The sequence below is a fragment of the Cervus canadensis genome, chromosome 22 (genome assembly GCF_019320065.1).
Source record: "Cervus canadensis isolate Bull #8, Minnesota chromosome 22, ASM1932006v1, whole genome shotgun sequence".
Classification (NCBI taxonomy): Eukaryota; Metazoa; Chordata; class Mammalia; order Artiodactyla; family Cervidae; genus Cervus; species Cervus canadensis.
In genome coordinates this window covers 52,106,321-52,132,782 of record NC_057407.1, presented here as the reverse complement: position 1 = coordinate 52,132,782, position 26,462 = coordinate 52,106,321, and the positions used below count along the sequence as shown (strand labels likewise).

Sequence of the window (26,462 nt, the reverse complement as noted above, 5' to 3'; positions counted from 1 at the left end):
GTAACTCTTCACACATAGTTCCCTAAAGATGTCTGAATGTGTATTCTAACTTTCCAACAAGAGGGAGAGCCCATGGGCTGACGTTTTTCCTGCCCATGCCCCACGCCCTGGCAGATCCAAAGTCCAGTGTTCTCACCCACGTTGTAAAGCCAACTCCTAGAAGTCTGGGGAACACTTTCATTTAAACACTATGCTTCTGTAGTAAACAAACAACTACAAAGGTATGAACAATAAAGTGGATTTATTTTAAAAGACTACAAAATTTGACACAGAGACACACATAAGGCCCACAGGAATTATTAAATATAAAAATGATTGGCTATAAACAATGTAAAAATACATTCCCCAGCCCCCATACAGAACATAATTTAAGTATAGCAATTATAAAATCTTTGTACTGTATGTCCATTTCCCTTTTAAAAGAACCGTTCTCAAAGGTCTACTTATGTAACAGTGGCTTTGGTTTCACGTTCTCCTTGAAATTTTTATTGACCACAAAGATCTTTTTACTCCTAACTCCTACCATAGCAGATAGAGGCTAATTAGTCGTGGGTCCTGTTTAAAAGAAAAAAATGGTGAAGAAAGGTTCTAGGATGCCCTGAAATACCAGTGAAGGTCGTATATTTGGGTGGCCAGCCAGGAGCTCCCCTCTGCACCAATGAAACAAGTGAAGTGAAACGTGGGGACAAGGAGCGCTTCCACTGAGCACCGGCCTGTTGAGGCCATTCCCTCAGCCTCCCGAGTGGGGACCCTGAGCGGGCCCAGGTGGTCTGCTGGGCGGAGACAATACTTCCAAGGACAGCGGAGCCTGCCTACCACAAGCTGGTTATCTAAGCCCAGGTTAGACCTAAGCCATCTCTCCTCCCTTACTTCGCACACCCTGTGAACACACACACACACACACCCTTGGCTGGTTCCATGACCTCCGGAGCAGGCAGTGGTGACGTCGCCACCGGCAACCAAACTGACACCAGCAGATAAGGTTCTGCATCAGGACGGCAGCAGAGGTTGTGTTTGGGCATCTGTGTCTGAAACCCATCCATGACACAGTGGCAGGTGAGAAATGAGAGGAGGATGGGGCCATTAACCTGTCTCATTGGAAACGCAAGTCCACTCTGGAGTCTTGAGTGAAAACTCTTAACAGGAGGACAAGAAAGGTCTAGCCTGTGAAGCACTTGGTTAGAAAGCTCCTGTTATAAAAAGACCTCCTTTAAGAACGGTCTCATTCAAAGTGCCCTGGCTGGCTCTAAGACAGCTAAACTGGGCACTCCCTTTCTTAAGGTCTCCTCTGAAGAGAAACTAGGGCAATGTCTGTGTGGGAACAAGAACCCTAAAGATCTGCTGTGAATCTATGCAATTCGACAGACCCGGGAATCTGGAGAGGCTGCCCTCCAGGCAGCCAGAGCCCCAGGCCCACCGCTGCAGGTACTGAAGCAGTACCTGGACCATCCTGCTAAGGAGACAGCGGGGAAGCTCTCAAATAGAAAATCAGAGGTTGAGGTTTTAAAATAAGATGGGCTCCAAAGAAAACACTGAACAGAAGCTGAATTTCAGGAGAAATAATCGTGTGGCAAAAAGGAATGAACCATTTTCTGTCTCGTAGTATGAACTCATCTCTTCGGACACGAGTGGTGAAGGCCTGCTTTTACAGTTGCTTTCAACTGCACTGTGCAACATGGATCTGATCTTTGGTCCTTAGTTAGGGTAGCAGTTTCTTCCATTTTTCTATGTGTACTTTTACATGGGGTTGCTGACATTGTTGTTTTTATAACATGTAAAATATCAGCATCTCCCATACATTTTCTATTAGGCTATAAAAGATCTCAGAGTTAGTAATTATATCCTAAAATGTTCCAGTATAATTTTTAAGGCAGAGTGAGATATGGCAAAAGCCTGGGTTTTACATGTGTAAGGAAAAAACCTAGACCAACATTTAAAATAATGATCTCTTAAATATACATTAAACTGTAACTAGTCATCAAAAAGCAAAGTCACAGCTAAGCAAATTAAAAGTGAAACCATTTATAAATGGATGAACTTCATCACGCTGTTTATACAGCTATAAAGCATAATTTGAAAGCTAACCCTAGTAACAATGATGGAATAATTTATCATCAGCTGAGCTATGTGATTTAAAGGAACAGCTGCTTACCTCCAAACAAAAACAAAACTTCATCTGACACAAGTTTCAACTGTTATAAAAAAAAATTTTTTTTAAAGCCCTCTGGCCTTATTTATGGTGACTGATACACAGTCCAATCAATACTGATCAAACTGCCGTCCTGCCTTGCTCTCCAAAAATCAGCGGTTTAACAAGGACCCAGGGTCTACGGAAGCTGCTGCACCCCGCGCGGCAACCTTGCACACCCATCCCCTCGAGTCTCTAAGCATTCAAAGGTTCGGTGAGGCACTCTCTCCTCACGGCGGCCTCCCCTTTTCTCGGCTGGGGCTCCTTACATTTTTCACGGAGCATAAAGGAGAAGTCAGTCAGGTATGCAAAACTTGCTAGAAATCCAAACACCTGAAGAGGGAAAGGGGACAAAGATTACATGAGGAATTATGGAGTATACACTCATTTCCTGCTTGACTCTGGACCCATTTTATACAGCAAGACAACTCGATTTACTTTTATACACATCATTCTTAATATCATGTGTGTGTGCTCGGTCGTGTCCAACTCTTCGCGACCCCATGGTCTGTAGCCCACCAGGCTCCTCGGTCCATGGATTTCCCAGGCAAGGACACTGGAGCAGATTGCCATTTCCTTCTCCAGGGGATCTTCCTGACCCAGGGATCGAACCCACGTCTCTCGAGTCTCCTGCATTAGCAGGCACGTTCTTTACCACTAGTGCCACCTGGGAAGCCCCATTCTTAAGTTAAAAAAAAAAAAAAAATTCAAGGTCAGGTCATCAAAAAATGCAAAGTTAAAAAAAATTTTCAGAATAATGCCCATTAGTCAAAGTCTCCCAAAATATCAACATCCTGTCGTGTGTGTGCGCGCAGTGCCGATCTATGAAGCTAAGGTTAATAATGAAAACCAAGTCCTACTACATGATGTGAAACAAGATGGTCAGCAAGGGTTAGACTGCCCCACAGATGAAAAGAGCAGGTGACCGCGCCTAGGCAACAAGGAAAAGTTATTCACAGCAAAACACTCTACAGTGAAGACACTTTCCAATTACCTAAGGACTATTTTCCAGTTCACCGTCACACTGTAATGACACAGCAACGGGGCGCCACTACCTACTTCCTCTTCCTTAAGTCACTTCCTCATCGCGCGCGTCTAATATCTGATCAAACATTCTGAGAATTCTGTCGAGAGACAGAAGAACAGTTCAAATTTAGCTTCATCACTGACAAGCCCCTTAAGACCGGGGGCCGAAAGAGTGCTCTGCGGAAAGGGAAAATCGCTGGAGCGCTAGGGCTCCAGCCCCACACCGTGACAGCTGGTGGTCGTCTGCCGCAGGCCCCCGCCCCAGCACCAGCCCTCCATCCTGCCGCATTTCACAGGAAAGCAAACGGAGGGAGCTTCCTCGTTCACCGGAGTGTGCCCAGCACATCCAGCCAAGGTGGAACGATCAATTCCACCCCTCAAAACCCAAGTCCCTTTTCCCCTCTGGAGTCTTTATTTGGCTTGATGGCGGCATCTGTCCCCTTATTTGGCTGGCAAACATATTCCATACTTTAAAGGCCAGACCAGATGTCACCTTGTCTGTGACGACTACCTCAGAGAGCTCTGGTCTATACAGGATCCCCTCTGCATATCACCCAATGATCTTCTAGCTTTTTCGCTCACATCAGAATTCTTTTTTTAAATAGACTCCCTCACTCATTTAAATCTATATAATTTTCATACTTAAATAGCTGTAAAAGGTAATTTTAAGCATATTATAAATACTGAGCTTTTAAACCACCACTCTTAAAACATATTCAATGAAACTGAACACGGTAACATTCTAACACACCACCTATTAGAACACACAACTAAGCTTTTACATATCTGGGAATTTGAGGACATGCTCCTTCCCACCCTCCATAAACTGAACATTTCCTCAACTTTATTTCACTTTTCACTTCCTCCACAGGATTTTTATAGTAATACACTTCTCTACTAGAAATTACTGCTTCACCTTATCATATTCTTCTGCAACAAAATTGACTATAAACTGAAATTAACCATAAGACTTTCTCTTTAGTTGGTACATGTATAATCCATGGCTAAATACTTTATTGCTAAAATGCACCAAGGTTCAGCATTAATTTTATTTCCATTTTGTTTTTACATGTTTAAGTACTAAGATGTTGTGTTCATGTAAGTAGGTAGATGATATTACAGCCAACCAATTCTCTGAATGCCTTTTGAGTTGTTCTAAGCAGTTTGAATGATCTATATGCTGATGTTTCCATTAATTACAACTGCAGTTTTGTTATAAACAAAGCATTAATTGGAAATTGGCTGACTAGTGAGAAGACTTGTTAACTAATTGTTAATTATTCATATTCACAGCACTGGCCCGATTAAATCCACGATCTTTGATCTGCAATTCTGAAATTCAAAAAGCTACAAAAACTCAAAAGTTTCATGATTTACTTGGCTCAAAATTAACACAAGATAAAACTATTTGGTCCTTACCCATCTCTTTTACTGTGAATATTCAGAATAATATTAATATGCAGAAATATTAACGTTGGGTAACAAGGTGCTGCTCAGACTGCCCAAAGGTGTGTCATACAGTGTATGTACAGTTACTGCCTTTCTAAAATCCGGAATATTCTGAATTCCAAAAAACATTGGCCCCTCAACGATTTCAGATAAAAAAACGTTTACTTATCTCTCTCTTCTATTAGACCGAGCTTTGGGGTCATACCTCTGCTATCCCCTACACTTAAAACAGCACCTGATATATAAGTGTGCTTTTGTTGAACTGAAAAGGGGAGAGATTTTAAGATAATCAGTCAATCCTACCACTTCCATTAGCAATAATGTTCATAGGCAGAGTAAGTGGATTTTTGTTAACAGAACTCAAATTCTAAAGACAGGTTCTAGGTTTTTAAGGCTATCATATTTATTTGCTTTTAGGTCCTCTATTGAAAATAACACTAAAAAATAAGACAAACTACTCTCCCTTATTGTGTAATCTGTTAAGTACTTTCCAAATGCTGTCTTTTTAAGCAAACAAAAACAAGCAAAGGTAAAGGGTACTTACAATTGCAGCAATTTCAGTTATGGTATTGTCATGTGTCAAAGCGAAAATGATGGATGCCACCAAGAGTACCAGTCCTGTGCCCAGAGTAATAAAGAAGTCCTACACATTCATGAAACAGAGGGATACAGACAACAGGGTTAGGCTGGTTGAAAACAAGTGTGTTCTACTTTTTAACTTTTAAAAAACAGTGACTTCTTTTTTCTTTACTCAGACTTACATATTTCAACTAACTTTTCAATAAGCTTGGTACTTCATAAATACCTTGTAAAGGAACACCCTATAAATATGCACAGGCTATATTCAAAATACAGCAGAAAATAATCTTTTAATAAAAATAGTTCTCCATTATCACCTCTATGTGGAGTCTAAGAACTAAAATCAATGTGTGTAACTTTGAAACAGACCCACAGATGCAGAGAAACTAGTGGTGACAGGGGGGAAAGGGGAGGGGCCAGGTGGTGGGAGGACCAACTAACTGACTTTAAATGGAGTATAATCTATAAAAATATTGAATTGCTGGGTTTTACATCTCAAAGTAATATAAAATCAACTATATACTATTACAAGTAAATAAGATGAAACACGCATGCATGTATGTTTATCTTTTTAAGACATAAAGATCAAAACCATAAGATGAAATACCATATTACTTCCAGCAAAAAAAAAAAAAAGCATTTTTCTTTCCTTTTCAGGTAACCCATGCTAGGATGGCCTCTCTCAGAGTACTTTTAAAGTACTTTGGACAAGAGACTCAAAAGGACTGCCCATCAATAAAGTTAGGCCAATAGTCTGTTTTTTAGACACTTAAGCTTTGTTGTATAGCCTGTTTTCAACTGTGCCCACCAGGTCATCCAGCACAAGCTTGCATTAATAGGATGAGATTATCTACCATGTAGGAGCACCCACAGCTCATCAGAATGCAGCTTGCAGCACTGGACTGGCTTCCTGGTTTCCAAGAGCTCTCTCGGGCATCACCTCATGAGGCGCTCTCTCAGAGGCCGACTGCAAATGGTGCTTGACACACAGATTTGATTCAGAGGAGAAACTGGAAACATGAGTCACTCCAAAGGGTTTTAAGTCTGGTATTTCTTGAGTTTTCTCAAACACATTCTCCACTAAACCTACTATCAATAAAACTACCCAAAACAGAATTCACTATTTTGTTAGTTCAACATTTATAAAAAACACTTGATTTTTCTCTCTGCTTCTAAAAGTGGTGTTTTTCTGCAGTTTTTCTTTTTTTCTATGCCTTTGAATTATTATTTCAAACCTGTTACTTATAGAACTATTAATATTTGGAGTACACACGAAGGATTTAAACAAGACAGTCATATTTGAGACAGGATGGTAGTATTCAATAACATGGGTTCTAGAGCTAGACTACCTGAGTTCACATACCAGTAATATTCCTTCCTGGCGGCATGACTGAATTAGTTACCTATGGAGTGTGTGCTTTTGTTTCTTCATCTGCAAAGTGAGTAGTAACAATATTGTATTCATTGGTGATTCTATGGATAAGAGTTCTTTAATCCAAGAAAACGCTCAGACCAGTGTCAGATACATAATAAATGTTTCATGAACACTGGCTATTGTTATTCTTCATGTAATGGGACAGAAAAGATTCTCTCTTCAAAAAGATTACTGTTCCACCCTAGACACCACAACCACTATACACTCAGAACGTTTTCTCAAAAAGAAAACCTTACATAAAACAATTTTAAGTATGTTAGAAAGCAGACAGTAAGAGTAACTTTTAAATCAAAGAAACATGACTTCCTTACAATGTTGGTTGAAAAGTAGAATATCTATATGATTACAAATATGTTTAAAACTTTCTATAAGACCCAAAAGAAATATTGTAAGATATTTTACAAAAACTATTTTAAGATGAAGTGACTAATTTTTTTTATCAGTATTTTAAAATCAGTGTTTACTCATAACTTTTTAAAGGTTGGGAGTTTGATGTCATAAGTGTTCTACCTTTTGCTTATTTTGACCATAAGAGTAGAAAATTTATATTGTTTCTCGTCCAAAAGATCGATGTTCTTAAGCACAACCAACCATTTCTGGGGCTTCCCTGGTGGTCCAGTGGGTAGGAGTCCACCTTGCAACTCAAGGGCGCGCTCCCGCAGAAGTCACCGCACTGAGACCTGAGCGCTGCAATCAGAGAGCGGCCCGCCTGTCGCAACCAGAGGAGGCCGGCAGGCAGCAACGAAGACCCAGTGCCGCCAGGAAGTAAACAGTATTTTAAAAGAACTAAACGCTTCTGAAATACTTTCATGGAAAGTAATGCTGTCTGGCTGTTGGACGAGAAACGCATGAATGTGGTCATCAGAGTCTTCATGGATTTGATTCAGACTCTACCTGACTTTCAAAGTTATTTTTTAATTGTTTTGTATCAACTTTTTTTTGTTGCTTCATTTTTCAACCTTAAAAGAATCATTATATATATGTACTTATTTATTGACGTATGGCTGATTTATCCTTTTGTGTTCACTTCAGGTGTAATACAAAGTGTTCAATTATGTTTTTTCAGATTATATTCCATTAGAATTTATTATAAGATACTGAGTGTGGTTCCCAGTGCTATGCAGTAAATCCTTACTGCTCCTCTGTTTTATGGATAGTTTCTTAACCCCGCATCCCTAATGTGCCCCTCCTCTCCTCCTCACCTCTGTGGCAACCACAAGCTCGCTTTCTCTAAGTCTGTTTTGTAAATATATATTCTTTTGTATTTTTAAGAATCCACATGTAAGTGATATCATATGGTATTTGTCTTTCTCTGACATAGTATAATATTCTCTAGGTCCAGCAACATGTTACTGCAAATGGCAATATTTCATGCCAGAAAGAATTATTTTAACAGACAGTATCCAATCAAAATGGTGGGACAGAAGGACATGGAACTTGCTTCCTCCCACAAATACATGAAAAATGCATCGACAAATGGAACGATTCTCACAGCACATCTACTGAACACCAGCAGAAGGCCTCAAACCCCTGAAAGGACAGGAATGATCTCCAAGTGACAGGCAGGATGAAAGGGGCAAAAAGGCAGCAGAATGGGACCTGTACCCCTGGGAGGAGCTGGAAAAAGGAAAGGTTCTCAGAGTGTGGGAAGCCACCTCCCTAGCCAGGAGATAAGCCAGCACAGACAGGGAGCTGCAGAGGAGCCAAACCCGCACATGCAGTCCAGGCCGCCACCCTGCGCGCCCCAGCTCGAGTAAACTCGTCCAGGCGGAGGCTGGGTGCTGGCCTCCGGAGTCTAGAGGGCAGGCCCGCGGACAGGACCGCTGTTGGCTGCACAGAGATGGCCCGAAGGGGCCGGCGTGTGCTCTAGCCACAACCTCAGGGGCTCCTGCCTTGGCAGGTGCCGGGGAACAAACGCCAGCAGGCGTCCATGCACAGAGGCGGAGCTGAAACCCCAGCTGGACCCAGGGGCCATGCGGCTTAGGAGCAGGACCGCGGTCTCTCCCCATAGCTCCGGGAGCCGCCAGCGTCCATCTCTGCTGGCAGCTGTGTCAACTCCGCACCCACAGAACATCGTGCAGACCACGGGTCCTCCCGTGGCTGACAGATGCAGCCTGAGCAGTGGGGGCTTCCTGGACACGTGCACACAGGGCCAGGGCCTGAGCCCCTCCAGAGCCCCACAGCAGGTCCAGGGGCCCCACTCCTATGGTCCTGGAGCCTGACTTCAGTGGAGCTGGGCTGGTGGCCAGGCCACAAGGACCCCAGGGCCAACTGGTGGCCGTCCCAAGGCTGAGATGGGGTGAGGGCAGAGCTGACCACAGCACGTCTGAGCTTCCTAACAGGTGCCAGGTGAGCAGACTCACCTGAGAACCGCTCTGAGGAAGGCTCAGTGGGGACGCTCCCATCCCCCCCACCTTGCAGCACAACTCAGAAGCACATCCGAGAACTTCTACTCAACAGCTAGGGCACACACCTGGCCCCCGACAGGCCAGTGACCACCCGAGCAAGGAGGCCCCGCCCGCAGCCCACTGCACGTGCCGGTCACGCCAGTCACACCTCCCAGCAAGGGCAGAACGGCAAGCAGACACGCTGAGCAAAGCCGGGGCAGGCGTCCGCGCTGAAAGCAGCCCCCGCCCCCAGCAGCAGTCAACAGGGCCACACAAGGGCGCTTCCACGTAAAAACAGCCCTCCAAAACCACAGCAGATAACTGCTTCTCCTAAATGCATACAGCAAGGGAAATACAAGTAAAATGAGGAAGCAGAGGAACCACTCTCAATTAGAAGATCAAGAGAAATCCCCTGAAAGAAGAAACAACAAAACAGACTTCTTCAGTCTAATACATGGCAAGTTCAAAAAGGAGATAATGAAAACAGTGAAGAAATTGAGGACTACTGATAGAAATGCAGATTACTATGAAAAGGAACTAGAAACTAAAAAGGGAACCAAGAAAAATTTAGTGAATTCATTTCTTGAGATTAAAGTTGACCTAAAAGTAGTGAATAATAGAATGAAAAATGCAGAACAATTAAGTGACCTAGAAGATAGAATAATGGAAATCACTCAATCAGAACAGCAGACATAAAGCCAAATTAAAAAAAAAAAAAAGGAAAGCAATATGAGACCCCTATGGGATAATATAAAGCATGCCAATCTGTGAACAATTGGAATTCAAAAAAGGGAAGAAAGAGAAAAAGGGACTGAAAATGCATTTGAATAAATTATGGCTGAAAACGTCCCAAATCTAAAGAAGGAAACAGATATCCAGGTACAGGAAGCAGAGAAGAGTCCCAACCAAGGTAAACCCAAACAGACCTACACCAAGACATACTTCTCTACAGCAACTCTGCAGGCCAGAAAGGAATGGCAAGATACATTCAAAGTCCTGAAAGGGAAAAATCCGCAACCCGAGATACTCTATTGAAACAAAGAATCTCCCAAACAACTAAAAACTAGAACAATACAGCAATACTAAACCCATCCTAAGGAAAATATTGAAGAGTCGTCTCTAAACATAAACGAATTTTAAGAATCTACAGGAAAGAAAATCGTGATCTGAAAGTAAATCACTTAGGTAAGCTAGTATACAGATTAAAAAATCAAACATTCCTGTGAAGTGGGAGGTTGGGATTGACACATGTACACTACTGATCCTGTGTATGAAACAGATAGCCAGTGAGAACCTATGTGTGGCATGCAGTGCTCTCTGGTGACCGAAGCTGGAAGAAAGCCCACACACAAGGGGCTGAATGTATACATGTAGCTGACGCACTGTGCTCCACAGTAGGAACACTGTAAGGCGGCTGTGCCCCAATGGAAACTGAAACAAGCACAGCGTGGCTCTGGCAGAAAAACAGACGCACACAGATCACCGAGACGGAGCAGGGAGGCCAGAGGTGAGCCCTGACGCGGGTGGTAGGGACACATGGGTGTAGCCTTGACGTGCAGCAGCATGGAGGCTCCTCAAAGACTAGAGAGTTGCCACAAGACCCTGCAATCCCACTCCTAGGCACAAACCCAGACAAAGCTGCCATTTGAAAGGACACATGCACCCCAGAGTACACAGCGTCACTATTGTTGCCGAGACATGGAGACAACCTAAAATGTCCATCAACAGATGAACAGGCAAAGAAGATGTGGTGTGTGTGTGTATGTTTATATACACACAATGAAATGTGACCCCATAAAGAGAATGAAATTATACAATTTGCCGCAAAATAAATGGATTAATCTTACTAAGTCAAGTCAGTCAGAAAGAGAAGGACAAATACCATATCACTTATAGGTGGAATCTAAAATATGGCCACAAATGAACCTACCTATGCAAGAGACTCCAGACACAGAGAACAGATGGGTAGCTGCCCCGGGGGAGGAGGGTGGGGGAGGGATGGATTGGGAGTGTGGGTTAGCAGAGGCAAACTGGTATATATAGGATGGATGAACAAGGTCCCACTGTATAGCACAGGGAACTAGATCCAGTATCCTGTGATAAACCATAGTGGGAAAGGATATGAAAAAGAACTGTGCGTGTATGTGTGTAACTGAATCATTCTGCTGTAGAGCAGAAATTAACACTGTAAGTCAACTACACTTCAATAAAAGTTTTAAAATGCAAAAAAAAAAGGTAACAGATTCTTATGGTACAAAAGGGTATACAGAAAAAAGTAAATCTTAGGTATATTATCAACATAGGACCCAAAGCTTGCTTCTCATTAAAACAATAATAAAATCTTAACTGGTTTGTATTTATCCTATTATCTTGTTTTTAATAGTTAAAACTTACTCTGTTTTTTTATCTTTCTCCTCAAAACTGTGAATTTCATAAATCAACCCTGCTAGTTACAATTCCTTATAAACCACTCTTGAGAACCTGAATGCTACCGAAGTAAACTGTTTGATTTTTTCTTTCTTAAATGCAGTAACTCTGTAAATTAGCTCATCTGTCATCTCACAAATCCATACTAAAAGAAAAACTGAGGGTCAGACTAAGTCTTTAGAAAGTTATACATCTCTTAATTTTGTGAATATAAAATTGCCCCCTCTACTTTTATTAAAAGGGTTACTTCTAAATAATGAATTTAACAAGTACCTTCTAAATTCATTCAGAGACAACTTTCTTTCATAATAAAACCAAAACAAAATAGGTAGAATTACATGCTGTTTTGCTTAAAGGCTCCGAACCCTGTCACATTAGTTCATCACTCCATCTTATGTTCAGCACAGTGCCTGACCTAAAACAGGCACAGTGCAGAACTGCAAAAACCCACACTCTGAAATGTGAGAAATCAAAAATGACAAAATTCCTAGTTTTTAAAAAATACCTAATGTGAATCAGATTAAACCACCAATACCTGTAAATTACTGGCAGTGTCTGTCACTAATTTCGCCCTCCCCAACCGTCCCATTTGGCAGGGAAAAGCAGGCTGCTTGGAGGCAGACCTGAAACAATGGAGGGTGTCTCTTCCTGTTAGGGTTGTGAAAGCACTATTACCGTGAATAATACAACTGCACAAGGTCCAAAAACATCTACCTCCTTGTCACAGGGATTATGTTTTCTCGTGCTTACCGATGACTTGACTTTCGCGGGATCGACTCGGTCGTACACCGGCGTGCAGTACACGATCAGTATAAGCAGGCTCAGCAGGAAGGCGCTGCAGCTGACGAACTCAAAGAAGTAGAGTCCCCCACACAAGGTGCACTGCGAGACCACCTCCTCACAGATGAAGGCCAGGAGAGACAGCACCTACGGGAGAAGCAGCACCGGCTTAACTTGTCAGGGAGACCCACAGAATTCAGAGAATACCATCTGTTCACCCAAACATTTGCTGAGTGGAGACCTGGCGAACAAGATTAGTCAATGAACCCGATCTATCCACACAGAACTCAGTCCAGATGCCCTGAAGGGAATCCAAGTACACAGAAAATAGTTACTATGAAAAAGTAGTTACTATATGCTGAGTGCCAGAACAGGAGACATTCAGGACCGGTCCTAAGAGCACACGGCACAGGCACTCAACCCGGGTTCAGGAAGGGCTTCCTACAGGAACGCTGAGACCAGGAGGGCTGCAGTCAGCCTGGGGCTGGGGCGGTAAGGGACTGGGGCACGGGCTCAGGCAGAGGAGCGGTGCACAGGAGACCTGGAGATGACGGAGCCCGGCACCGGCCCACCCCAGCCACACACGGCGCCCACGACCCCCGAACCGCGACAGGGGCTGGGCCCTGTCCAGGTGGAGGGGAGGGGATGCCACAGAGAAGGCGACGTGACAGTGGGGGGTACGCAGGGGGCTCTCCAAGTGCCTCCGGGGGCGTCCCTGGCAGTCCAGGGCTAAGAATCTGCCCGCCGACGCAGAGGCACAGGTTCGACCCTTGGTCCGGGAAGACTCCACATGCTGCGGAGTAGCTAAAAGCCCATGAGCCACAACTACTGCTGCGGCCAGGGCCCGCGCTCTGCAACAAGAGGAGCCGCCGCAACGAGCAGTGATGCCCCGCAGGCAGAGCAGCTCCCGCTCGCTGTAAAGAGCGCACAGCACACCCAGCGAGGAAGACCCGCGCAGTCAAAAGTAAGTGTGTGAATAAAGAGACGCCTGCTTTTCCTGGTGTAAGGACTCTGAATTTTAAGGGTTTTTAACGCAAAGGGTGACATGATCAGGCTTATGTTTTAGTGGTTCTTTCTAGCTACAAGACAGCGAAGGGATGGGGAAAAGGGCAAAACGGGGGGGTAGCCATCCAGTCGAGAAGCTGGTGCCAGAAATGAAGGGAAAGATGAACAGGGTAGCTGTAATGGACGAAAGTCAAACCCCTGATGATGGAGAAGCCCTGAGCTGACAGGATGAATACAGACAGAAGAGGAAACAAGATAACACGTATGTGCTTAAACACTTTAACACAGAAAGGCACGTTTATTCATTCACCTGTCTCTGCAAGTGGGCCTGTTCTTTGCGAGTGCGCCTGGCTGGAATTCCCCTCCGTGTCTGCTTCATTAATCACCTCCATCATTTATGACTGCCACTTCTAAACTGATGTTGTTTCAAGCGGAACAAGATCTGGGACACTCAAGAAGCAGCATGCTGACTCTTTCTAGAATCAGACTAGTTTTACTGGCCTTTCACAGTTGCCGCACTCTTAATTCCACAGCAAGTATTTATTAACTTATTTTTTGGTCTTTCTGAAGCATCCCATTTATTTTCATAGAAAAAATTCCTTTTCACATTCAATCTCAGTCTTGCAGTATTTAACTGGCCAATGCATTTGCGGTGAATGGCTGTCTGGCTAATTCGACAACTCAATTAAATGTAGGTGGGTTTTAACAGAGCTCCCACTGTTGTGTGATGAGGTACTCACACACTGATGCCTCACTGCAGAAAGAAGAGTCGGTCTGCTTTTTAAGAGGCAAGAGTGCTGGGAAGAGGAACAATTCATTTTAAACATGCTGTAAATGAGTGGTCTATGGAGGAGTTAGGTGCTGCCTAAGGCAAAAGGATATATGGGTCTGGAGCTCAGAGGACGCATCTGAGGTGGAGCCAACACGTGGGAGATCACCCAGAGCTGGGAACGCTGGCCCATGGCAGAACTGTGATGAACCCCAAGACTGGGGGGCTCGACAGAGGGGGCTGCCGGTGCTGATTCAGTTGCTCAGTCGTGTCCGACTCTTGGGACCCCGTGGACTGCAGCCTGCCAGGCTTCTCCATCCACGGGATTCTCCAGGCAAGAGTACTGGGGTGGGTTGCCATTTCCTTCATCAGGAGATCTTCCTGATCCAGGGATCGAACCTGCGTCTCCTCCACTGCAGGCAGATTCTTTACAGCCTGAGTCAGCAGGGAAGCCCCAAAGAGGAGATACGAGCATAGGACAGTTAGGAGCAGCATCCAGAGGGTAGCAGATCAAGAAAAAGGGTTTCTATGCAGAGCAAGTTACCAGAAGTGCTGACTGTGGACTTCCCCGGTGGTCTAGTGGTTGAGACTCCGTGCTTCCAATGCAGGGGGCACGGGTTTGATCCCCGAGGTCAGGGCACCGAGATCCCAGGCCTGCCGTGTGGCGCAGCCAAACACAGAACCAGCACCAAGAGTGCTGCATGCCCCTCAGAGGCCAGGCAAGAGCGATACCGGAACGCTGCGAGGGCCTGAGTGGCAGGGCCGCCTCAGCGAGCTCTGCGAGGGCAGCTCACGCTCCAGCGCCGTCCTCGGGCAGTGAGGGCTGAGGCCGGGCAACAGACGGCCCAGTCACCAAGTGCAGCGCCACGTGGCCGGGTGGAGGGCAGTGGTGGATGAGCTCAAAGGGAAGGGCATTTCAAGACAGAGAACTGAGCATGTTTAAATGCTTAGAAGCCTGTGAGATGTCTCAATAGGAAGAAGAGAGGATCTCTAAAAGCAGGACTCAGGGCTCAAGGTGTGGGGCGAATGCTGCTCTACAAACAGAAAGGAAGAGGGAGCAGAGATTCACTTGGGCAGTCTGTGGGTTTTGTGGAAGCTGAGGGAATTTCCTTCTGAGCACTGAAACCTGATGGCTGATGAAATGACTGATGACCCAAGTCAAAGCCTACTGGGAAACGTCATCCTACTCAATTCAGGCCAGCAGGTGCAACGAGATACATGAATGGCAATAACACTGCTACCAGAATCAACAGTGAAATTTCAGAATAGCTTTATCCTACAAAACATTTTCATCAAAGCAGAGGTCCTTGATACAGCCTTTCTGGAAAACCGTTTAGCAATTTCTTTAAAAACTAAGCAGGCAACTGCCATATGACCCAGGAACTGCATTCCTACAATCTGCTCATTTCTTGGTCCAGAAAATGTACATTCCTGCAAAAACTGATAAGTTAATGTTCTCAACATTTTATTCATCAGAGTCCCAAACTCTGAACACTCCAGGTGTCCTTCAATGGTTAAGCAAACTGTGGTATCCATACCATGGAATACTACTCTTAGCAATAAAAAGAAACTTGATATATGCAACAATCTGATGAATCCCCAAAGAATTCTATAAAGTGAAAACAATCCAATCTCAAAAGGTTACATACAGCATGACTGCATTCACAGAATAACACAACTTTTCAAGATGGAGAACTAATCCATGGTGGCCAGGACATGAGGGAGCTACATGGTAATGGGACAGCTGGGTCTTGGCTGTGGTGATGATTAAGGAAGCTACACTCGATACAACAGCACAGAGGTACATGAACACACACGTGTGAACGCAAAGGACCTCCCTTCACGTGTTTCTTTGCAAGTTCCTGTGATACTATGATTATTTTAAACAAGTTTAAAAACAAATCTAAATTAGCACTGAAGCCTCTAAGGGATTTCCCCCCTCCTACTGGCCATACAAAATTCACATGTGCCCACAACAGAAAAGAAAGCACGTAAGGATGAAAATAGATCCTATTTTGCTGTGATTTCCTGTAAGTTAATGAGGCATAAAACAGTCCAGAAGATCCCAAACAACTTCCTCATATCAGACAGATGTTAGGTGAGGCGTTCCCAGTCATGGCACCACAGACAAAGCAACACACCTAGACAAGTCCCAGAAAGTTACTGTGTAAGGAACTTCCTCTCCTGTAATTACAAGGGCTTTTAATGTCTAGAGTGTAGTAAGTGCCAAATGTCTAAAACTCCATTTCTTTTGTTCTCTGCTATGTTAAATCTTACCTGAATGTTAGGAGTTTCTCTACAAGAAATCTTCAGGATATATCTAAGTTGTATGAAATTAACTGTGAGAAGATATGAGCCTAGCACTCATTGAGATCGGAGAACAGCAGCTCTTGAACCATCCTTGTTACAAGAAGGAGATTATCGGGAACACTCATCAGTGTCCCTAAGACAATAAAATCCTATCTACAGTAGATACAGACCACTTATCTACTCTCCCCAAGAAAAGTGCAGGAACCAGCTGGGCCAGAACCTATCAGAGACAAGTCATTATAAGCCCTCTTCCAAACTCCTCAAAGGAGGCGTTCTTACCGACCTTAAACCTTAGGGCTCTATCAGGAGGCGGGTTCAGCATGGACATCCGAGAGAAGGAAGGGGTACTATGTCAAGCTTGGCTATTTACTAGTTCCTATTCCCAGTTAAAGGCCAAGAAATTAGCACTATAAGTTGTATTCGGTATGAAAACTCCTGACTCCCCACCTCTGTTAATACTGAGCTTCCTTTAAAATCTCCCACAGCTCTCTGTGCTTCCTGGTGGCTTAGTAGTCAAGAATCTGCCTGCAATGAAGGAGATGTTGGTTCGATCCCTGGGTTGGGAAGATCCCCTGGAGGAGGGCATGGCAACCCACCGCAGTATTGTTGCCTGGAGAATCCCACGGACAGAGGAGTCTGACGGGGTACAGGCCATGAGGTCACAGAGTCAGACACGACGGAGCGACTCAACTGCAAGGGCAACAGCCGCTCTGTATGGTCTCCCACACAAGACAAGGGGACACTTCACAGGCTATACAAGTGTCGCATCGGTACACACGAAACTAACCAGTCAGTTACATCTCAAGTTCAAATTTATTTTTAAAGTGTGTTGAGCATTATGTATCCAACATTGTCATATGTGTAGGAACATGTAGTAACAGAGCAATAAGACCTATGTATGGACTCCCTTGTAGCTCAGGTGGTAAACAGTCTGCTTGCAATGTGGGGCTGGTAAACAGTCCGCCTGCAATGCGGGAGACATGGGTTAGAAGATCCCCTAGAGAAGGGAAAGGCTACCCACTCCAGTATTCTGGCCTGGAGAATTCCATGAACTGTATTTAGTCCACAGGGTTGCAAAGAGTTGGACATGACTGAGCAACTTTCACTTTTAAAACCTATGTATAAGGAAAAAAAATAAGAAAACAATAATTTTATATCTCATACTTGAGCATTTGGTATAAATTCAGGAAAATGTTCAGATCCACCTGGATTAATAGTAGCCACAGAAGGATGTGTGAAAAGACAGACCCAGGATCAGGACAGGCAGAGGGCACTCTGGGTGTGGCACAAAGGGAACAGAATCAGACCAGTGAGGATTTGCAGGGCAGCCAAGAGGGTAACAAGGCAACTGACCCAACTGGATGGGGAGGGATGAGGTAAATGATTACGGAGCCGAGTGTGGTTATGTGATGATCCTGCCAGAGAGGATGGACTTTCAGATGCAGGAACTGCCTGTCTGGTTTTGTTGGTTAGCAGACAGGCGGGGTGGAGGGCTGGGAGAGCCTGAAGAACGTCTCAGCCCGAGCGGAGGAGGGACCAGGGCAACTGACAGCAGAAGAGCAAGGCCGGGAAGTTGAACATGTCTCAGGGAAACGCCTTAAAAAGCAAGTACACACACTCCAAACTGTTAATCCAACAGTGAGGCAGCAGAGTGTGTTGATGAGGCCTGAAGTGTGACTTGTTTTAATCTCATATATATAATGTATATATTTATGTTTTTATTTGTTTGTAAGCAGACACTTTTTTGTATTAAAGAAGAAAAAGTGAAAGTAAGGGAAGAACTTCAAGAAATGTGTGGTCACCAGCATTAAATACCTAAGTGGTTGAAGACAGGAAAAGCGACAAGGTCACTGAACGAGGTAAGGATATGATGGTGAGCGCAGCCCCTAAGTTCAGAGGCTCCGTGATTACTTTCTGGTAGACAGTCTTGCTCCCAACAGCATGACAGCATCACACTGAATGCTGCTTACTGATTATTAGGCTAAGCACCTAACAGGGTACACATGCCCAGCATGGCTGCTTCTGATGATATAAAAGTGTATCAAACGTAACCAAGGGCATTACTGATCTGCTAAGAGTGGGCAGGGCCCTTGGAGAACAGGGCCTCCCACCCTTCTGTTCACAGCTGAGGGCTCAAACCCCTGACAGACTTAACTCACAAGTTAGCCACATACCCGACTCCCACTCTGTACTCTTTTCCCCCTAAAGCACTGTTTATTAAGCTCATCTTTCAACTGGATGTGTTTGTGTAGGATCTGTCTGTCATCTGGGTTTTTGAAGTTACAACTAGAGGTCTGTGCATTTCCCTTTTTGCCGTTAAGTCATACATTAAAACCACCATGCTAGAGTCAACACATCTGGGAAGTCTTAGTGACTAAAGATGCACTTACCGTTCTGGTGACTTCAACATTCAGAGAATGACTCCTCTGTCTCTCCATTTCAGTTTCACTACCCTTTCTGAAACTTCAGTCTTCCCTAAAATTAACAGTTACCACGCTAAACACTAATTCTCCATCACTGAACAGTCTACCGCCAAAAAATTTCTCATAAAAGAACTTTTTAATGTTTGCATTAATTGTAAGGCTCCATTTACACAATTCTTTTATTCTGTGAATTACTAAACTCACTTTAAAAACCTTGTAGTGATATGTAAGGTTCACGTAAACAAATGTGTCGGCCTGTAGTCAGGCTAAGCCTCCCGTGCGTTCAGCAAACATTTACTCACAAAGATTCAGATTTGCTGACATTATGGATCTTCTTCAAGGTAAAAACAAAGCGCTTCAATTTAGTATGTATCAATTTTCACATTTAAGTCATGAAAAGAGCACCAAGATAAACGGCTTCAAAGTGATTTGTTTCTTGGCACTTACAAAATAACACTATTCACAATCTAATACATTTAAATCACTGGTGAATTCTAAACCAAACTGCTTGCCTGAAGTCATTATAATCATAGTACTATGCAGCCTTCAGGACATTCAGCTGGTCCTATAAACACAATGCTTGTTTGTGACAGAGACTATATCATACGTAGTTAGATCACTACACCAGTTTACTAGCAAGGAATTTGGCTGCCAAAAAGGTCAGTTCTCCTCGTAAAGCCAAGAACAAACAAACAAACAAAAACCTGCCTCAAAAAATAACAGTAACAACAAAAACCTCACAAAGTACCTGCGTAAGGACCAACCTTAGGGATAGGATAAACTACTAAAGTGACTGCATGGACCGGGAACTGCAATGCCGCCTTACGGTACCTTCTCCGCCGAGTCTCCCGTTTCCTCTTCAGCTCTGCAAGGGTGGACGGACAAGCCTTTGACAAAACTGAGGTCACACGTGAACGGCAGATACAGCCCTCTAACTCCCAGAGTATGTAACTCAAGAGCCAGTCATGCCGTTTTCTCTCTAGCCGCCCCTTCCGTTTGCAGGTGCCGCTCTCCACCCCGGGTGTTCGGATCTGTTCTGGCACACACAACCTGCAGAGCCCCAGACTGTAAAAACCTTAAGGCTGGAAAGAACCTCAGAGGAGACCCAATCCCACCTCCCAGGACTCTATGAATTTCCTAAGTACACAGTGTCTGGTTTGTTAAATTTCAGAATAAGGCATTTCTCTTTTGGGGTTTTTGAGAATCTGGTATGATTTATGGGTCTAGAATAATGAACACAGAAATGCACTGTATTTTGAGTAAAATGATCTCGGGCTTGCAGGTCCCTTGTTAAAGTACCTCGTCTTTTTTGATTATGGGTTTCTCCACTTCAGTTATTCCTTCTTGTAGCTCGCCAACTCTTTTTGATTAAAAAATAATTTATCTAAAGAAAACAACCTAAAGGCAGAGTTTGAGTTGAGGCAAAGACTTTGTTGCCCCTGGCTGGCTGAATTTTCATTTACTCCATATAAAACTTTCTTGGGACTTTCTGGAGAAATCTATTGTTGTGAAGATGTAAGACATTAAAACCAACAAAGCAGAAACAAAAAGACAACCATTAGAATGAAAGGCAATACTGAAGAAATATTTTTCTAAATCTATGTTAAAGAAAACGTAATATCATAAAATCCCCTGTAAACAAGGGGATTCTCTGGCAGTCCAGGGATTAGAACTCTGAGCTTTCACTGCCGAGGACAAGGGTTCAATCCCTAGACAGGAAACTAAGATCCTGAAAGCCGCAAGGTGAGGCCAAAACAAAGTGAAAAGGATGGGACAGGTTCACCATAAACAAACAAATGGATTTCAAGAAGAGACATTAATTTTCATTCTTTTGCTCTTTCTCCTTATGGATGATGGAGAACATGCAGGAATAGTCTAACAATCCCCACAAGGCAAACTCATTCTCCCCCTTCTCTCCAAGCAAAAAGTCTACCATCCAAACTTATGGCTGCATTCTATTCAGAAGATATGGAACTAGTTTATTAAACTATAAATAAGGCAATCAGAAACTTTACTTTAGATTTGCCAGTTCTCATTGGAAAGAAAAAAGAAAGGCAACTGTAGAGATTTAAAGGGGAACAGACCAATACTGACGATGTCTTTTGAACAGCAAGAGTGCTTCGAATGAATATTACCTCTTTCCTGTTCCAAATAATTCTTCTACTTATATAGAACCATTTTAACTCTAAGGCAGAGAAACACAGCTGACATCCAAAAGTCATGCAAGAGCTGAGAACAGGAAGAGCAGAAGGAAGCCCTTCTTGGGTAGGAGGATCCGCTTATGCAGAAGAACAAAGGCAGGAGGGGGCTGAGGACACTGTAGGAATAGAAAGGCTGCCAGCAAGCAGTTAAAGGGAGACACAGGCCGACCCTCCTGGGCCATACTGTCACTTGCTTCCAAGTGACTTCCCAGCTATTCCCAGAAGTGATGGGGGGGGGGGGGGGGCTAAAAAGCTATGTTATTATTATTTTTTTTTTTGCAATTTTTATTTTCAATGAAAGTAGGTCATCTGAGTTCTAAGAACGTACGTTCTGGTTATCTGACTTCTAAGAACTTAAGATCTTCCAAAAAAAACCAACTGGCTGTTTTCACTGGGGATGATTCAAAAACCAAACCAACCCAGAAACATTCTAAACAGTCTGATTTTTCCTTTTGCAGGAAATGTTACTCATCGTTCATTAAAACAGAACAAAGGAGCTCAATGTGCATTTGATCTGAATGAAAATTTAAATTTCAAAGATGGTTTGGTATTTTCACTAGTAGATTTAAGGTCCTTAACCAACGCCTAAAGCAAATTGAAACTCAGTGTCCCTGAAAGAGAATGCCCTCGGCCTGCTTCCCTTCACACAAAAAGCTGTCCTTCTGACTTTGTATTTGGTACACACACTGCTCACTTAGAAGGAATTCTTTTCCAGTTAGTACTAAAACTTCTTAACGACAACTTACTAGACACATCTCTCTCTACGCCTCGCGTAGTATCGGAACACTCTGTCCAACAAATGTAACTGCCCCCTTGGGTTCACACCAGGAAAACCGCAAGAACCAGAGAAAGATAAAAAAGCATTTTGTGGCCCAAATACGGACACTTTGGGAGATAATGCAGGGTAACAGCAGGGAGAAGAGCCAAAGGTCACTACACAGGAGCAGGAAACGGTTAGGCTGCTGGCTTGGGTCTCCGACGCATTTCCTGCGCCCGCCCAAAACGCTGGGTGGTCCCAGAACACCCGGGCGGGCGGGCGGGGGTGGGGGGCCGGCCCTCGAGGGACCCGGGAGGAGGGAGCGCCGGCGGACTCCCCCGTGGGGAACGGCCCCTCCCCGGGCGGAGAGGGAAGGAACTGGGGATGTGGAAACGGCCGCCTCTTAGCAGCAGGCAGAGCGCCGCTCGCTGCCTCCTCTCGCCCAACCCGGCCGCGGACTCACCAGCTCCAGCAGTTTGAGTCGCCGGAACCCCGTGAGCCGGCTCAGGGTGAAGTAGGCGGCGAGGCCGCTCCGGGGGCCTCTGCCAGGGCCCGGGTGCGCCTCGGTGGTGGCTCTGTAGACCTCCCCGTTCTCCATCGCCCAGAGCCCGGGAACGCAAGGCCGCGGCTGGTGCCCCCGACTCCACTGACTCGGCGGGGTAGGCCGTCACTTCCTGGGCCTCCGCCCCACTTCCGGCAGACTCCGCCCAGGCCCCGCCCCGCCCCGCCCCCTGCCGCGAGGCCTTACCTCTCTTCTCGTAAAAATCTCGGGAGAGACTGGGGAACATAAACAGCAAGTGCAAACGTCCTGGGGACCGCAAACGTCCCGGCTCCCTCTGAAATGGCTGCTGTGGCCAGGTTGAGCAAGGGAGAAAAAGAGGAGGTGAGGCTGGAGAGGCAGGCAGAAGCCAGACAATGTACGGGCCTTGCAGAGCAAGGGAAAAAAAGAATTTCATTTTCAATGTTACAGGTTATCTCAAAGGACTTTCAGGATTGCTCCCTCCTGCTTCTCTGAATTCCTTTCAGGCTTACGTGTCAAAACTGATGCCATAGTACCATATATTAACTTTGTGTGAACTTAACCTCATCAAGGAAGGTAATCATAATTTAGCAACCAAAGCTGATCAATTCACATGCCAGGCACACGTACTTTCTCCACAACAATATAACGTAGGTACTGTCATTACATTAATTTTACAGATGAGAAAACTGAAGTTGGAATCCAGCCCTCCCAGGTACAAAAGCCTCCCTTCTTGAACCATGTCCCCCATTTCTTGTTTTTAGAAAAAGGCTTTAAATCTCCTAGGCCTTCCCTGAGTTCCAAAGAGCAGATTCAAGCAATTACTAATTAAGGAAGTGAGAAATGCAGAAACAAAAGCAGTCAAGACAACAGTTCAGGGATTAAACAGTCCTAGTTCTTCCTCAGGCAATACCTGCCCCTAACAATCTGACCACGGATCTTGGAGCTGTTCTGCAGGAAGAACTAAGACCCCTGCGCAGGTGGAGGGTGGTGACTACAGGCTGACCACCAGCACACAGACCCCAGACTGGCTGGAACCAGACAGCTGAAGAAGATGATTCCTGAAATGCCTTACCTCACCACCAGCCAACCAGAAAAAAGTTAGGCCCTCTGCATTCTCACCCCAAAACCCACTCATGTTCTTGCCTGGAGAATCCCAGGGATGGAGGAGCCTGGTAGGCTGCCGTCTATGGGGTCGCACACGACTGCCGCGACTTAACAGCAGCATTCTCATCCCAAATGCTGCCTTTAAAACCTTCTGATGAAAACCATTGGGAGTTCAGGTCTTGTGAGCACAAGCTGTCCACTCTCCCTGCTGGTCCTGCGAGAGACGCTCTCCTTTCCGTCACTGCAAGGTCAGTGTCAAGTCCAGCTGTGCTGGACTGTAAGCAAGAGGACCCGAGTTCAGGTCAGAAACCAGGCCAAGAGGCTGAGTATGACATCCAAGGTCAAACACCCACGGGCAAGTGGAAGGTAGGCCCAGGCCACCTGACTCAGCCTTGCTGCTGGCCACGAAGCCAGAAGCCCCAGCCTGCACCCCTTGAGGGCCTGGAAACTCACATGAAAGGGAGGGGATACTGCTTCCACATCGATCTTCTGTTCTCCACAGCCCCAAACCTCCCTTTCTCCCATTCAAATGGAACAAAAAAAGTAGATCCTATGCTGGGGGTGAGGGGGGTGGGGTGGATAATCTACAGTCAGTCCAAACTATCCTACCGTCTTTGATTAAACACATTCTTAACCTCTTGCCAAAGCCAAGCAGCCACCAATCCTAGCCAATAAAGCCTCTGTGTTTTCACAGGACTATAAGGATTCATTGCCTTGTTATTCTTCAAGTCACTGTCATCCCAAACTAGACACTACCTGTGTCTGAAATTTACTTGGAAATTCATCCCCCACAAGGAGAGAGAGATGGGTTAATGAACAGAGAGATGGATGAAAGGAGAGACTTGTGATAAAGCAACTGTGGGAACATGTTAATGGGGTAGCACACGGGTGTTCACTGTACAATTACTTCAACTTCTGTGTTTGGATATTTTCAAAATAAAGTATTAAGGGAGGGAAATGGCAACCCATTCCAGTATTCTTGCCTGGAGAATCCCATGGACAGAGGAGCCTGCTGGGCTACAGTCCAGAGGGTCGCAAAGAGCCGGACACGACTGAGCAACTTCACTTTCACTTCCCTGGTGGTCCAGTGGTTAAGAATCCCCCTGCTGAAGCAGGGAATACCAACTTGATCCCCAGTCCGAGAAGATCCCACATGCCGAGGAGCAACTAAGACTGTACACCACAAGCCTGGGTTCTAGAGCCTGTGCTCCGCAACAGCAGAAAGCACCCCGGAAATCAGTGCCCAGCAGTCAAAGAACATCCCACGCTGGCAGAGACTGGGGAAAGCCTGAGCACAGAAATGAAGACCCAGCACGGCCAAAAAAAACCCAAACAAGTGAGGATGTGCATAGGTTACATACAAATACTACATATTTTTAAATGAAAGACTAGAGCCGCTGAGGATTCTGGTATCCAAAGGGGGATGAATGAAGTGAACTCAAAGTCACTCAGTCATGCATGACTTTGCAACCCCATGGACTGTTCAATCCATGGAATTCTCCAGGCCAGAATACCGGAGTGGGTAGCTGTTTCCTTCTCCAGGGGATCATCCCAACCCAGGGATGGAACCCAGGTCTCCCACACTGCAGGCGGATTCTTTACCGTCTGCGCCACCAGGGAGGCTCCCAAAGTGGGGTCCTAGAACCAATTCTCCCAGACACCAGAGGATGACTATACTAGGGAGTCCTTTCGATGGGGGGAGCCACACAGAAAACTTTCCCTTCATTAATGAATAAACAACCCTGAATAAATGCTGGGAGTGGCTACACTGAAATGAGAAATCTTATTTATGGAGAAAAGATACACCAAATAAAAGGAAGATTAAGTTTTGAAGATTATTCAGTTTTCTCCTTTAATAGCAGTATTTTTTTTTTAATGAAGGAAAGAAAACATTCAAAAAGAGACAGTTTGTGGAAACACAATTTGAGATTTTCACTATTCAAAAAGTAAATTGGTGCTACTTTTTCAATTAAAATTTTGTTTTCAGCAGGTCCTACTGAAACATCTTCAGGGCTCTCTTAACTATGTTAGGACTGTTAGGCTGGAATGTGGATACAAATCTGGATCACAGACCCTGACCGTCCTACAGAGACGTCCACAAAGGACCATGTCACAAAACAGAGTGTGGATGCCATAAAAGAGAGAGGACACAAATTATAAAAAAGAAAAAAAAGAGAGAGATAATACAAATTAAATGTTTTGAGAATTCAGAGTCGAAGAAAATGACTTTCAGCTGAAAGGATCGGCGTGGCGGAGCTTCAAGCTGGGGGTTAAACAATAGTGGACTTCGGACGTGCAGAAAGAGGACAGGGGTTACTGCAGGCAGAGTGGCAACAGGAAGAGAAGCCAAGAAGTGCCCGTGAAACAGAACAGAGGAGGAAGGCCACCGTGGGAAAGGAGGGAAACTGACCGGCCAGTTTTGGACGGCCTAAGGAGGCAGGCTGAGGAGGGACTTGCATTGTGGTCTAGTGGTTAGGACCCCGTGCTTCCACTGTGTGGGGCACAGGTTCGATCCCTGGCCCAGGAACTAAGATCTCACATGCTTCGTGGCACAGCCAAAAAAAGAAAAAAAGAAAGAAATCAGGCTAAGGAACTAGAGCTTTCCTTTACTGCTGGACAATGAGGAACCACACAAGAGGAAAGTGAATGACCAGAGCTCTTCCTTGGGGGTGTTTTTCTAGCAGCCTTGTGTAGACTGGGTGGTAACAGGCAGGCAGGGACTGCTGCAGATGTTCTGGAAATAGGAAAGGGAGGCTCGAACTTGGCCAGTGGTCACAGAACCAGAGCAGAAGGGGTGGCCTGAAGAGACTCGTGGGAGGGAAAACCAGTGCGATTTGGAGGTTGATTCGCTTGAAGAAAAAGGGAGGACCTGGAACAGAGGCTAAACTTTCAAGTCATGTAACAGACTAGAGAGACAGGGAGCACAGGAGGAACTGCCTCTTGTCAGCATCAAAGCACGCACTTCAAAACATTAAAAGCGTGACAGTCCTACAAGCAGAGTCAGCATGCTTCAAAGATTTATTTAACTTACTGGCAATCAAAAGAATGCAAAAACACTTCGGAGGATGATATGAACAATCGTGGGATGTGTATATATGT

General features: G+C 44.9%; 1 protein-coding gene across 1 annotated transcript; it reads right to left on the bottom strand.

The window, feature by feature from the left end:
- Positions 1-224: 224 nt before the first annotated feature.
- CMTM6 (CKLF like MARVEL transmembrane domain containing 6) lies at positions 225-22,412 on the bottom strand. Its single transcript, XM_043442575.1, has 4 exons — positions 22,200-22,412; positions 12,242-12,418; positions 5,208-5,306; positions 225-2,521 (listed from the first exon to the last, which is right to left on the bottom strand). Exons 1-4 carry the CDS (start codon positions 22,332-22,334, stop codon positions 2,384-2,386), a joined length of 549 nt encoding a protein of 182 aa, XP_043298510.1. The 5' UTR covers positions 22,335-22,412; the 3' UTR covers positions 225-2,383.
- Positions 22,413-26,462: the final 4,050 nt, after the last annotated feature.

Coding starts and splice junctions, on each gene's coding strand:
- CMTM6 (XM_043442575.1), bottom strand. CDS start 22,334: ATGGAGAACGGGGAGGTCTACAGAGCCACCACCGAGGCGCACCCGGGC. Junction 12,419..22,199: donor GACTCAAACTGCTGGAGCTG/GTGAGTCCGCGG, acceptor CTTCTCCCGTAG/GTGCTGTCTCTCCTGGCCTT. Junction 2,522..5,207: donor TAACTGAAATTGCTGCAATT/GTAAGTACCCTT, acceptor TTCCCTCTTCAG/GTGTTTGGATTTCTAGCAAG.